This window comes from Bos indicus, chromosome 20 (assembly GCF_029378745.1).
Source record: "Bos indicus isolate NIAB-ARS_2022 breed Sahiwal x Tharparkar chromosome 20, NIAB-ARS_B.indTharparkar_mat_pri_1.0, whole genome shotgun sequence".
In the NCBI taxonomy this organism is placed as follows: domain Eukaryota; kingdom Metazoa; phylum Chordata; class Mammalia; order Artiodactyla; family Bovidae; genus Bos; species Bos indicus.
In genome coordinates, this window is record NC_091779.1 from 18,132,022 (window position 1) to 18,145,295 (window position 13,274).

General features: G+C 38.7%; 1 protein-coding gene across 2 annotated transcripts in view; it reads right to left on the reverse strand.

The window, feature by feature from the left end:
- The window catches only part of NDUFAF2 (NADH:ubiquinone oxidoreductase complex assembly factor 2), a 165,941-nt gene that overhangs the window by 29,630 nt on the left and 123,037 nt on the right, over positions 1-13,274 (reverse strand). Inside the window, exon 4 of one of the 2 annotated variants that reach the window (XM_070774651.1) lies at positions 3,444-12,054. The exons of the other annotated variant lie outside the window; for it this stretch is intronic. Within the exon in view, the coding sequence (XP_070630752.1) occupies positions 11,884-12,054 (171 nt within the window). The 3' untranslated portion in view covers positions 3,444-11,883. Of the gene's footprint in view, positions 1-3,443; positions 12,055-13,274 lie in introns of those variants that run through there. 2 annotated transcript variants of the gene reach the window in all.

Sequence of the window (13,274 nt, forward strand, 5' to 3'; positions counted from 1 at the left end):
TCCCAGCTTTATTAAGGTATAACTAACAAATAAAACTGTAACATATTTAAAGTATGCGACATGACGTGACATGCATAAATATTGTGAGAGGACCCTTAACTGTGTTAATGAACACATCCACCACCTCAAATATTTAACATTTTTCTTTTTGTGAGAACACTTAAGTTTTACTTTGTTAGCAGTTTAATTGTACAATACAGTGCTATCAACTATAGTCACCATGTTATACATTAGATCCTTACAGCTTATTCATCTTATAGTTGCAAGTTGGAATTTTGTTTTTTTTTTTACCAATTTCTTTCAATTTTCCATACCTCCCAGCCCCTGGCAAAACATTCTATTCTTTGTTTCTATAAGTTTGGCTTAAAAAAAAAGACTTCACCTGTAAGTTATATTTGTCTTTCTTTGTCTAGCTTATTTCACTTAGCATAATATCCTGCAGTTTCATATGTTTTGCTGTAAATGACAATGTTTCCTTCTTTCTCGTGGCTGAAACATATTCCATTGTGCATACAGACCACATTTTCTTGATCCGCTCACCCACAGATGGACATTTAGCTTGTTTCCTAAGTGGCTCTCGTGAATAACGCTGCAAAGATGAGGCAATTACAAATATCCTTTGAGATAAGGTTTTCATCTCCTTTGAATATATACCCCAAAGTGGGATTTCTGGGTCATATGGTAATTCATACCATAGAGTAGCCACCATACGTCTTTTGACTGGAGAATTTAGTCTGTTTACATTTTAAGTAATTATTGATAATTATGAACTTACTATTACTATTTTGTTCATTGTTTTCAGGTTGTCTAGTAATTTCTTTTTCTCTTGCTAGCCTCCTTTGTAACTTGATGATTTTTCTGTAGTGCTATGCTTTGCTTTTTTTCTAAGGGCAGGAATCCCTTAGAAGAAACGGAGTAGCCATCATGGTCAATAAGAGTCCGAAATACAGTACTTGGATGCAATCTCAAAAACGACAGAATGATCTCTGTTCGTTTCCAAGGCAAACCATTCAATATCACAGTAATCCAAGTCTATGCCCCAACCAGGAACACTGAAGAAACTGAGGTTGAACGGTTCTATGAAGACCTACAAGACCTTTTAGAACTAACACCCAAAAAAGATGTCCTTTTCATTATAGGGGACTGGAATGCAAAAGTAGGAAGTCAAGAAACACCTGGAGTAACAGGCAAATTTGGCCTTGGAATATGCAATGAAGCAGGGCGAAGGCTAATGGAGTTTTGCCAAGAGAATGCACTGGTCATAGCAAACACCCTCTTTCAACAGCACAAGAGAAGACTCTACATATGGACATCACCAGATGGTCAACACCGAAATCAGATTGATTATATTCTTTGCAGCCAAAGATGGAGAAGCTCTATACAGTCAACAAAAACAAGACCAGGAGCCGACTGTGGCTAAGATCATGAACTCCTTATTGCCAAATTCAGACTTAAATTGAAGAAAGTAGGGAAAACCACTAGACCATTCAGGTATGACCTAAATCAAATCCCTTATGATTATACAGTGGAAGTGAGAAATAGATTTAAGGGACTAGATCTGATAGAGTGCATGATGAACTATGGACAGAGGTTCGTGACATTGTACAGGAGACAGGGATCAAGACCATCCCCAAGAAAACGAAATGCAAAAAAGCAAAATGGCTGTCTGGGGAGGCCTTACAAATAGCTGTGAAAAGAAGAGAAGAGAAAAGCAAAGGAGAAAAGGAAAGATATAAGCATCTGAATGCAGAGTTCCAAAGAATAGCAAGGAGAGATAAGAAAGCCTTCCTCAGCGATCAATGCAAAGAAATAGAGGAAAACAACAGAATGGGAAAGACTAGAGATCTCTTCAAGAATACTAGAGATACCAAGGGAACATTTCATGCAAAGATGGGCTCGATAATGGACAGAAATGGTATGGACCTAACAGAAGCAGAAGATATTAAGAAGAGGTGGCAAGAATACACAGAAGAACTGTACAAAAAAGATCTTCACGACCCAGATAATCACGATGATGTGATCACTGACCTAGAGCCAGACATCCTGGAATGTGAAGTCAAGTGGGCCTTAGAAAGCATCACTATGAACAAAGCTAGTGGAGGTGATGGGATTCCAGTTGAGCTATTTCAAATCCTGAAAGATGATGCTCTGAAAGTGCTGCACTCAATATGCCAGCAAATTTGGGAAACTCAGCAGTGGCCACAGGACTGGAAAAGGTCAGTTTTCATTCCAATCCCAAAGAAAGGCAATGCCAAAGAATGCTCAAACTACCACACAATTGCCCTCATCTCACACGCTAGTAAACTAATGCTCAAAATTCTCCAAGCCAGGCTTCAGCAGTAAGTGAACCGTGAAGTTCCAGATGTTCAAGCTGGTTTTAGAAAAGGCAGAGGAACCAGAGATCAAATTGCCGACATCCACTGGATCATTGAAAAAGCAAGAGAGTTCCAGAAGAACATCTATTTCTGCTTTATTGACTATGTCAAAGCCTTTGACTGTGTGGATCACAATAAACTGTGGAACATTCTGAAAGAGATGGGAATACCAGACCACCTGACCTTCCTCTTGAGAAACCTATATGCGGGTCAGGAAGCAACAGTTAGAACTGGACATGGAACAACAGACTGGTTCCAAATAGGAAAAGGAGTACGTCAAGGCTGTATATTGTCACCCTGCTTATTTAACTTATATGCAGAATACATCATGAGAAACGCTGGGCTGGAAGAAGCACAAGCTGGACTCAAGATTGCTAGCAGAAATATCAATAACCTCAGATATGCAGATGACACCACCCTTACGGCAGAAAGTGAAGAGGAACTAAAAAGCCTCTTGATGAAAGTGAAAGAGGAGAGTGAGAAAGTTGGCTTAAAGCTCAACATTCTGAAAACGAAGATCATGGCATCTGGTCCCATCACTTCATGGGAAATAGATGGGGAAAGAGTGGAAACGGTGTCAAACTTTATTTTTTTTCAGTTCCAAAATCACTGTAGATGGTGATTGCAGCCATGAAATTAAAAGATGCTTACTCCTTGGAAGGAAAGTTATGACTAACTTAGGTAGCATATTCAAAAGCAAAGACATTACTTTGCCAACAAAGGTCCGTCTAGTCAAGGTTATGGTTTTTCCAGTGGTCATGTATGGATGTGAGAGTTGGACTGTGAAGAAAGCTGAGTGCCGAAGAATTGACACTTTTGAACTGTGGTGTTGGAGAAGACTCTTGAGAGTCCCTTGGACTGCAAGGAGATCCAACCAGTCCATTCTAAAGGAGATCAGCCCTGGGATTTCTTTGGAAGGAATGATGCTAAAGCTGAAACTCCAGTACTTTGGCCACCTCATGCGAAGAGTTGACTCATTGGAAAAGACTCTGATTCTGGGAGGGATTGGGGGCAGGAGGAGAAGGGGATGACAGAGGATGAGATGGCTGGATGGCATCACTGACTTGATGGACGTGAGTCTGAGTGAACTCCGGGAGTTGGTGATGGACACGGAGGCCTGGTATGCTGCGATTCATGGGGTCTCAAAGAGTCGGACATGACTGAGCAACTGAACTGAACTGATGATTTGATTCCCTTCCCTTTGTCTTTTGTATATCTGTCATAGGTTTTTGCTCTGTGATCACCATAAAACATTTTGCATTTTATGTTTACATAAAACATCGTATATTTATAACAGTTTTAAGCTGACAATAACTTCATATATGTACAAAGCTCCACATTTTTACATTCTCCCTCAACATTTTTGTTTCTGATATTAAAATTTACATTTTTACATTGTATATCCATTAACAAATTATTGTAGTTGTCACTTTTAATATTTTTGTCTTTTAATCTTCACACTAGGGTTCTAAGTGATTTACCTACCACTATTACAACATTATTTTGATTTTATCTATGTATTTATTTTACCAGTGTTTTTATATTTTCATGTTTTCCTTTTACTAATTAATATCCATTCATTTCAGCTTAAAGAAATTCCTTTAACATTTCTTTTATAGCCTGTAGAGTGGTGATAAACTCCTTCAGCTTTTGTTTGTCTGGAAAACCCATTTTCTCTCCTTCAGTTCTGAAGGACAACTTTGCTGGGTAGAGAGTTCTTGGCAGTATTTTTCTTATAGCACTTTGAATACACCATGAGACTCCCTTCCAGTCTACAAATTGTTCATAGTCTATGGGGGTTCCCTTGTGTGTAACAAGTTGCTCTTCCCTTGCTGTTTTTACAGTCCTCTCCTTGTCTTTAACTTTTGACAATTTAATTATGTGTCTTGGTGTGAGTCTCTTTGGATTCCTTTTATTTGGAACTCTCTGGGCTTCCTGGATCTGGATTTGTTTCTTTTGCCAGGTTAGGGAAGTTTGCAGCCATTACTTCTTTTTTTTAAAAATAACTTTGATTTTTATGTACTTATTATTGAAGAAATTCACCGTACTTACAAGTAAAATACTGTGAGTTTACAAATGAAATTAAAAATCTGAATTGGTGGCATTTTTAGCTAACACCTTCTAAAGGGTTTGAGTTCTTGTGTTTTAAAAAGGAAAATAACAACATGCAGAATTTTAAGCAAACAATATTTCCGAGAAAAAACAGTACAAAGGAAATATATTTTAAAAAGAAAAACACAGTATTTCAACATAACGTACTTCAACCTAAACAAATACATTTTTGCGAAAGGCAAACCTCTAGAAAATTTATTAATTTTGTACCAGCCATTTATTTGCAAAAAACAGACAAAATTTAATTCTACTTCTTTCCAAAATTGATGATTTACCCAAGAATGCAGCTTTGAATTCCAAGGTTATGTTTCTTCAGTGAGGAGATAGTTATAATTATTTATGTGGAATATTCATTATCTCGGCTACACAAACAAAGGGCCAAGTGACTAGGAGGCCAGTCCCTGCTAGCACAAAGAAGTCTGGAAAAACATTGCTTTGCCATATGTTCAGATACTGGCAAAAGGAGCTTTCTTTGTTGGTACTGTCTAATAGGAAGGACTTTTCACCACTTCCCTGACAGGCATTGTTATTGCCCCTGAAGTACAAATAAGTAATTTTCAATTTGAGGTTTTGGTTAACCAATTATCATTTAGGCTGCATGCACCTTGTTTTTTTTTTTTTCTTTTTTCCCCATTATTCCACTGCATTTACATTTATTAAACAGTCTATGCAGCAACCAACAAAAAGGTAAAAGCTAAAATTCTCTCCTTAACTGATTTAACATAAATTAAGCATTCATCTGGGGATATCTGATCACTTGAGCTATCTCTTTTAGTTATCACTGTAGATCATTCAGTATCTGGCTCTGATGTGAGACGTTCCAATGCATCTTCTTGTACTTTCCCTTAACTAACAGTCACAATCATTACCTAAAAGAGTCAAAGTCCCTTCTATACTTTGGAACTAGGAATTAGAGAAATGCAAATAAAAACTGTCTTTTAGAGACACTGATACAGCAAACTTAACGATAAAAAATTTAATAGATCAAAAGATATATAGTGTCCATGGCCAATAACCTATGATGTATGAGTATGTTTGGAAGAAAGTGATAACAAGAAACACATCACTTAAAGCCTTTGGAGGTAAGAAGGCTATCTTGGGGACTTCCCTGTTGGTCCAACAGTTAAGACTCTGCACTTCCAATGCAGGTGGTCTGGGATTAGATTTCTGGTCTGGGAATTAAGATCCCACATACCACAACTAAGCCTGCACAGCTAAGTCCACGTGCTGCAACAAAGACTCAGCACAGCCAAAATAAAGATAATTAAGAAATACTTTTCTTAAAATTAAGAAATATATTTTAAGAAAAAAAAAAAAAAGGGCTATCTTTTGAGTCATAATTCCCCAGGGGTGGGGGGTACCATCCAAACTTCTCAACTTTCCCTGAAAATTCCGTAAGACTTCAGTTTAGGAAAACTCAGAGTAGAGAGTTGGGTGCTGCTGCTGCTGCTGCTGCTAAGTCGCTTCAGTCACGTCCAACTCTTTGCAACCCTACAGACTGTAGCCTGCCAGGCTGCTCTGTCCATGGGATTCTCCAGGCAAGAATACTGGAGTTGCCATTCCCTCCTCCAGGGGACTTTCCCAACCCACGGATCAAACCTGTGTCCCTTGTATCCCCTGCATTGACAGGTAGGTTCTTTACCACTAGTGCCATTTTCTGTTCTGTTCAGTTCAGTCGCTCAGTTGTGTCCAAATCTTCGTGACCCCATGGACTGCAGCACAGCAGGCTTCCCTGCCCATCACCAACTCCCAGAGCTTACTCAAACGCATGTCCATTGAATCGGTGATGCCATCCAACCGTCTCATCTTCCATTGTCCCCTTCTCCTCCCGCCTTCAATCTTTCCCAGCATCAGGGTCTTTTCAAATGAGTCAGTTCTTCACATCAGGTCAGCCATTACTTCTTTAAATAATGTTTCTCCTCCTTTCTTTTCCTTCTGGGATCCCGATAATGTGTGTATATTGGTCTTCATGATGGTGTCCCACAAGTTCTTTAAATTCTCTTCACTCTATTTCATTCTCTTTTTGCTCCTCTGGAAGAATTACACTGCCCTGTCTTCAAGTTTACTGATCCTTTCTCCATGTTATCTGGTCTGCTGTTAAATGCTTATGTTGAATTTTTCAGTTCAATTACTATATTCTTCAGCTCTATGATTTATTTCTGTTTACATTTACTGTCTCTTCTTGGAATTCTCATTCTGTTCATACATTGCTCTTCTGACTTTGGTGAGCATCTTTATGACCGTTATTTTGAATTCTCTATCAGGTAAATCACTTACCTCAATTCATTAAGATTTGTTTCTGATTACTAGTTGTTCTTTTGTTTGGAACATTCCTCTGTTTCTTCATTTTCCTTGAATCTCTGTGTTGGTGTTTACTTATTAAATAAAACAGCCACCTCTCCCAGTCTTTAACACAGTGGTCTCATGTAGAGGCTGAACCTCATTAATCAGCACAGCCTGAGCTCCTGGCTGTCTCTCAAAGCTTTGTGACTGTCTAAGCCACCTTCTTTAATTGTAGTGGCTCTCAATAGGGTGTGTCAAGACCTATCAATGTCTCAAAGGGATAACTGTATTGAACACCCAGATGCTGGATGATTGGAAGCTGAATCAGGCAGCAGCTGTTGTTCAGTTTCTCAGTCATGTCCGACTCTTTGTGACCCCATGGACTGTAGCATGTCAGGCTTCCCTGTCCTTCACCATCTCCCAGAGCTTGCTCAAACTCATGTCCATTAAGGCAGTGATGCCATCCAACCATCTTATCCTCTGCTGTTCCCTTCTCCTCCTGTCTTCAATCTTTCCCAGCATCAGGGTCTTTTCTAATGAGTCGGCTCTTCACATCAGGTGGCCAAAGTATTGGAACTTCAGTATCATTCATTCCAGTCAATATTCAGGGTTGATGTACTTTAGGATTGACTGGTTTGATCTCCTTGCAGACTTTATTTTCTTGGGCTCCAAAATCACTGCAGATAGTGACTCTTTGCCATGAAATGATGGGACCAGATGCCATGATCTTAGTCTTTTGAATGTTGAGTTTTAAGCCAGTCTCACTCTCCTTTTCACTCTTCTCTTTCACCTTCATCAAGAGGCTCTTTAGTTCCTCTTTGCTTTCTGTCGTAAGGGTGGTATCATCTGCATATCTGAGGTTATTAATATTTATCCTGGCAATCTTGATTCCAGCTTGTGCTTCATCCAGCCCAGTATTTTGCATGATGTACTCTGCAAATAAATTAAATAAGCAGGGTGATGATATACAGTCTCGATGTACTCCTTTCCCAACTTTGAACCACTCTGCTGTTCCATGTCCGGTTCTAACTCTTGCTTCTTGACCTGCATACAGGAGGAGTATGGTGGTTTGTCAGGAGGCAGGTAAGGTGGTTTGGTATTCCCACCTCTTTAAGAATTTTCCAGTTTGTTGTGATCCACACAGTCAAAGACTTTAGGCAGCAGCTAAGCTGTTTCAAAAGTATGTAGTTAGGCTCCTTCCAGGGAGAAGCTAGCAGGTGGGTGTTTTTCCTGTTTCTGGTAGCTGTGGGATTGGGGAGAGAAAAGTGGGTGCTCCTGTGCTCATTAGGAGCTGCTTCTTTGTTTGCTATATCCTGTGGGGCTCATGAATGCAAGCCCCAGCGGCTATCAGAGCCAGGTGATTCAGTCAGCTGTCCATTTTGGCAGCTGCTGCAAAGCTGGGGCACCAGATGTATGTACAAGCTTTTTGCAGGGAGATACCAGCAACTTGGAGTGGTCTGGAGGGAGAAGGCAGATAGGTGTCTGCTGGTTCATCTGATGTCCACGGAGTGTTGCCGCTGTCCCCTAGACAGTGTGCTAAATTGAAGCCTGATCCACAGGCAGCAACTTTCGAAGTATGCAGGTAGGCCCCTTCAGGGAAATGGGCATTTCTACCTGCTCCCTCTGCACAGCTGGGGTGAGTATTCCTGTCCATTAACAAGCACGTCTTTGTTTGCTATAGTCTTGTGTCTCTCGTGGATGTAAGCCCAACTGGCTTTAAGGGCTATGTGTTTTTGTGGCCCATTCCTTAGGAGGGAGTCTTAAAAGAAAGGGTGCCAAGTATGGCACCCACACCCTTTGCTCCTCAGCGGGCAAATCAAATGATCAGATTATATTTGATAAAAGTGATCAGCAGCAGTTAATTCTTCTAAAATTTAGATTGTAAAGAATATCACAATAATGAATAACAGGAAAATTACAAGAAATTGTTTTGGTGAGATAACAGAGAAAAAGTGTGAATCAAACAAACAAAAACCCTAATCTCATTTTAACTCCTTTAACCTTTTTCCTCTCTGGAGGTAAACCCAGTTTTAAATGGGACTTGTCTTAGTGACTGATGACATGACTCAGAAGGTTAACTACTCAAAACTAATTCTGCACTTTTAAATATGCACCCAGTAGGTTATGATGAATCTCAGAAGAACCTGACCACAAGTATATCCAAAAATAATGAATAATAGCACTTTACTTATATACAACTTTTAAAAAGCTTATATATTCTGCTTTAAAAGTCAGATAAAGGTCAAAATAGTAGAAAATATGTGCCAAAACTAAGGTTAAAGCCAGGCCTCAACTTTGTACCGAAGTATATAAGAAGCAATCCTTTCAGACTGAGAAAGGTGGGAGGCTTGAAATTTGAGATACTACTTTTTTGTAAGACTCATCTAAAATCAATGTTTTGAAAACCAAAGATTTATAGCATAAACTAAAATTTCTAGCACAATTAATAAATAAATACCTACAGTTAGAGATGCTCACTAGCTTATGGTAAGAGTATAGACTCTGGGGAGCTCAAAACACACAAATGATTCACTTTCATCCTTACTTCACTTTTCTAGAGAAGCATGGCAAATTTCGCATTTTCTCAGTTTTTACAAAGGTAGAGATCAATACCAAAGGGCCACCCTGTTAGCTCAGCTAATAAAGAATCTGCCTGCAATGCAGAAGACCCCAGTTCAATTCCTGGATTGGGAAGATTCCCTGGAGAAGGGAACGGCTACCCACTCCAGTATTCTGGCCTGGAGAATTCTATGGACAGAGGAGTCTGGCAGGCTACAGTCCATGGGGTCACAAAGAGTCAGACGTGACTGAGTGACACCAAAGAAGAGTTGGACACAACTGAGCAATACCAAAGAAGGTACATAGAAAAGGCATCTCTAAGTGTTAAGCTATTGTGTTTCAAGTGCTTTTTTTATATTCCTAGACTATGACAGTTAAGTGAAAACATCAAATACAAAGCAATAAACATACCAAAATTACAAATATGTGCCAATGAACACATGGGTAAATTACCTTGTTAGAAGTTAACAGCTGTGCAGCCAGCCATAGGATTTGGGGTAATTTATTATTTCCAGGAAATATTATTGTTTACTAATTTTTAAATAAAACAAAGGGAAAAAATCAAGTAAGGTCAAAGTGTATAGGCCAAGCCATAGAGTCACAAAAGTGCCCCAAAATTACACTGGCAGGTATAAACTTCTAAGCTTCAGGCAGTCCTGATTGGGGACAAGCCTGCTTCCTGGTCTGATTAAAGGCAGCCACAAATGAGTTAGGTATGAAAGAGGTCAAATAACTGGCATAACACTTGGCCCAACAGGGACCTTTCATTGTGGATGGCGGTAAACCCATTCAACCACATCTTTTCCTTTCGGGAGGCAGAAATGCTAGTAGATAAATAAAGAATGGTACGTTGATGAAGCTCAGGATATATCCTTTCCAATCTTGTAAACCAAAGGACTCACAGGACTATACCACTGAAGATACCAAGCTTCTGTGTAAACCTGCAGTAAGAGCCAGTTTCAGAAGGCAATATGTGACTGTTTTTTCCTTGCAACCTTAAAGAATGAGACTAATTTGGTTTCACAGAGGAAAAAAGATGATACTAAAAATGGTTTACACATAATTTAACAGAGTTAAGATATCTAGGACAAACTGGTATGTACAACATACGTCTACAAAGAAATTATGTTACCTATTAAGCACATAAGAGGTGCCTGATAAGTAACTGAATGAACAGTAAAACCATAAAAGCATTAAATATTTAAAAAGGAATTCCCAAAACTAAACCACATTGATTCTTTTCCTTTTTTTATTGTTTCTTATACATATTGCCATGTAACTCCTTAAGTGCTTTTGGTACTTTAGAATTTCAAACATTTAATTTTTCAGTTTATTCTGAATATCTTATTTTTCTATCAGGGATCCAACATGTTCACTTAAAATATATTATCATAAATATATCACTATATTTTTTTAAAGGAAATATTTCACGTGTATAAATAAATGTGGTGGTGGTAGTTTAGACGCTAAGCATGTCCGACTCTTGTGACCCCATGGAATGCAGCCTGCCAGGCTCTTCTGTCCATGGGATTCTCCAGGCAAGAATAGTGGAGTGGGTTGTCATTTCCTTCTCCAGAGGATCTTCCTGACCCAGGGATTGAACCTGGGTCTCCTGCATTGCAGACAGATTCTTTACCAACTTAGCTACGAGGGAAGCCCATAAATAAATATAGCTAATAATATAATATATGCCCATGTGCCCACCATCCAACTTAAGAAATAAAACACTACAAATATGACCAACTCAAGAAAGAAAACACTACAGGTATGACTACCATCCAATTTAAGAAAATAAAAACTGAAGATATGACCAAGCAAATCCTGTGACCCCTTGTCCACACTGTCCTTCCCCAGCAGTAACAACTACATGCATGTTTTTATACTTTTACTACATCTTTATAGATCCATAAGCAAAACAGCAGTGGTTTTCAAAACTTTAATATGCTCATCTCCTAAGACTTTTAAAAACTATGTACCACCGTGCTTATTTGACGCTTAAATGATGGCAGTTTACTGTTGACTGAATGCATGCTTTAAACATTTTTGTCAAAGCTTTGGACTGCAGTTTAGTTTATTCAATTTATGGAAAATATAACCATATAACTTAATTGGCAAAACCAGTTCCCAATGTCAAATCCAATCAACCAAATCTGTCAGAAAAAAGTCTAACTTAATTTTTAAATTCAAATAAATGTGTTATTATGTGTGCCCATGACAACTTTCTCACTTGTGGGATTTTAAGATAGATAAATGGATAGCTAGGTAGACAGAGACACTATAAGGCATGGGGTCTTTGTCACCCGGATAAAATAATGTGTTGCCCCTTTCAATAATTTTTATTGAAGCTTTCTGTTTTGTTCTCAAGGGACTTTCCCTCAGGACAAATTCTCCAATGTCTCTTTGTTTGGTGCCCTGATTTTTAAATTCCAAGGCAATGCACCATAGTTAGATTTAGGGTGGACAAGAAGTAAGCTTTTCTTCTGAAAGACAGATGATTATGAAAGAAGAAAGAAAGGAGTACTGGCAGACCAGAAGGATCTCTGGCAAATCTTTTTTAGGAAGGACTACATATGGAAAGAGAGAACATGGAAATTAATTGCTTTAAAGCTATCCATACCTGTATATCCCACAGGAAGTCTCTGTGTACCCAGGGCACAGGTATCCCAATTTCAAATCCACCGATCGACAGCAGGGGTTGACAAACTAGGATCCAGCTGCTGCTTGCCTTGTAAATAAAGTTGTGTTGGGCAGTCACACTCACCGGTTCACATATTGTCCATGAGTGCTTTCAGAGAAAAACTGGCAGGGTTAAACAGCTGCAACAGAGATTGTCTCCCAATGGCCAAAATATTTATCTGGTTCTCTAAAGAAAAAATTCTGCTACTCCTCATCTACAGCACTGTGTATGTGGTTTCTCAAATTCTTTCTTTAAATCAAAGTTACATAAGGCCACGTTGTCCTAAAAGGCTTATTATGAAAAATATTATTTCCTTCTCCTGGGAAACAACTACTTTATATTCTTCTGGCTGGTATTTATGGTACGGGCCAAACCAGGGAGCCACAAAAGTGTTGACAGCTATCAAGGAGACTTTGTCGCAACCCCTCCATAACATTTTTCTATTATCATTGCTTTATTTTTCAGTTTTAAGCATTATATATTAACCTCTCATTACTGAAAATGAGGATTTATCCTGCTTCCCAGGTGGCTCAGTGGTAAAGAATCTGCCTGCCAATATAGAAGATGCGAGTTCAATCCCTGGGTTGGGAAAATCCCTTGGAGATGGAAATGGCAACCCATTTGGTATTCTTGCCTGGAAAATTCCATGAACAGAGGACCCTGGTGGGTTACAGTCCAGTCCATGAGACCACAAAGAGTCGGACACGACTGAGTGAATGAGCATATCCTCAATATAGCTGTAGATCAATATTCAATATTTATATTAGTATTATGAATAAACACTATCAACAAGTGGGTTGTCTGTATACTAGGATTACTTTTCCTTTTCCTACCCGAGGTTTTTCTTGGAGATAATGACATTTATTTATTTCCCACATACTTATCTGTAATTCAACTTTATATGTTCACTATGTATGTGTTCATTTAATCCCTGTATTTTTTCAGAATGTACCTCTACCTTTATATTTGTCTGAAAAACAGTTTGTACTGTTTTCCCTTCCCCATGAATAAAACCTCCAGTTTTCCACTGGGTAGAGAAGTTGTATGGTTTTCAGACTTTCACAAAGGGAATTTAACAGTGTCCTTTTCTTTTTCTTCAGGAGATTTAACACTGATACATTGCTATCATTTAATACATGGTTCATGTTCAAATTTAAAGAAATAACCCAATGCTATCCTTTATAGCTAAGTTTTCCCCCCATTCAGGATCACATGTCACATTTAGTTGTCATGTTGATTAGTTTTTCTTTGTCGTTCATTACACTGAC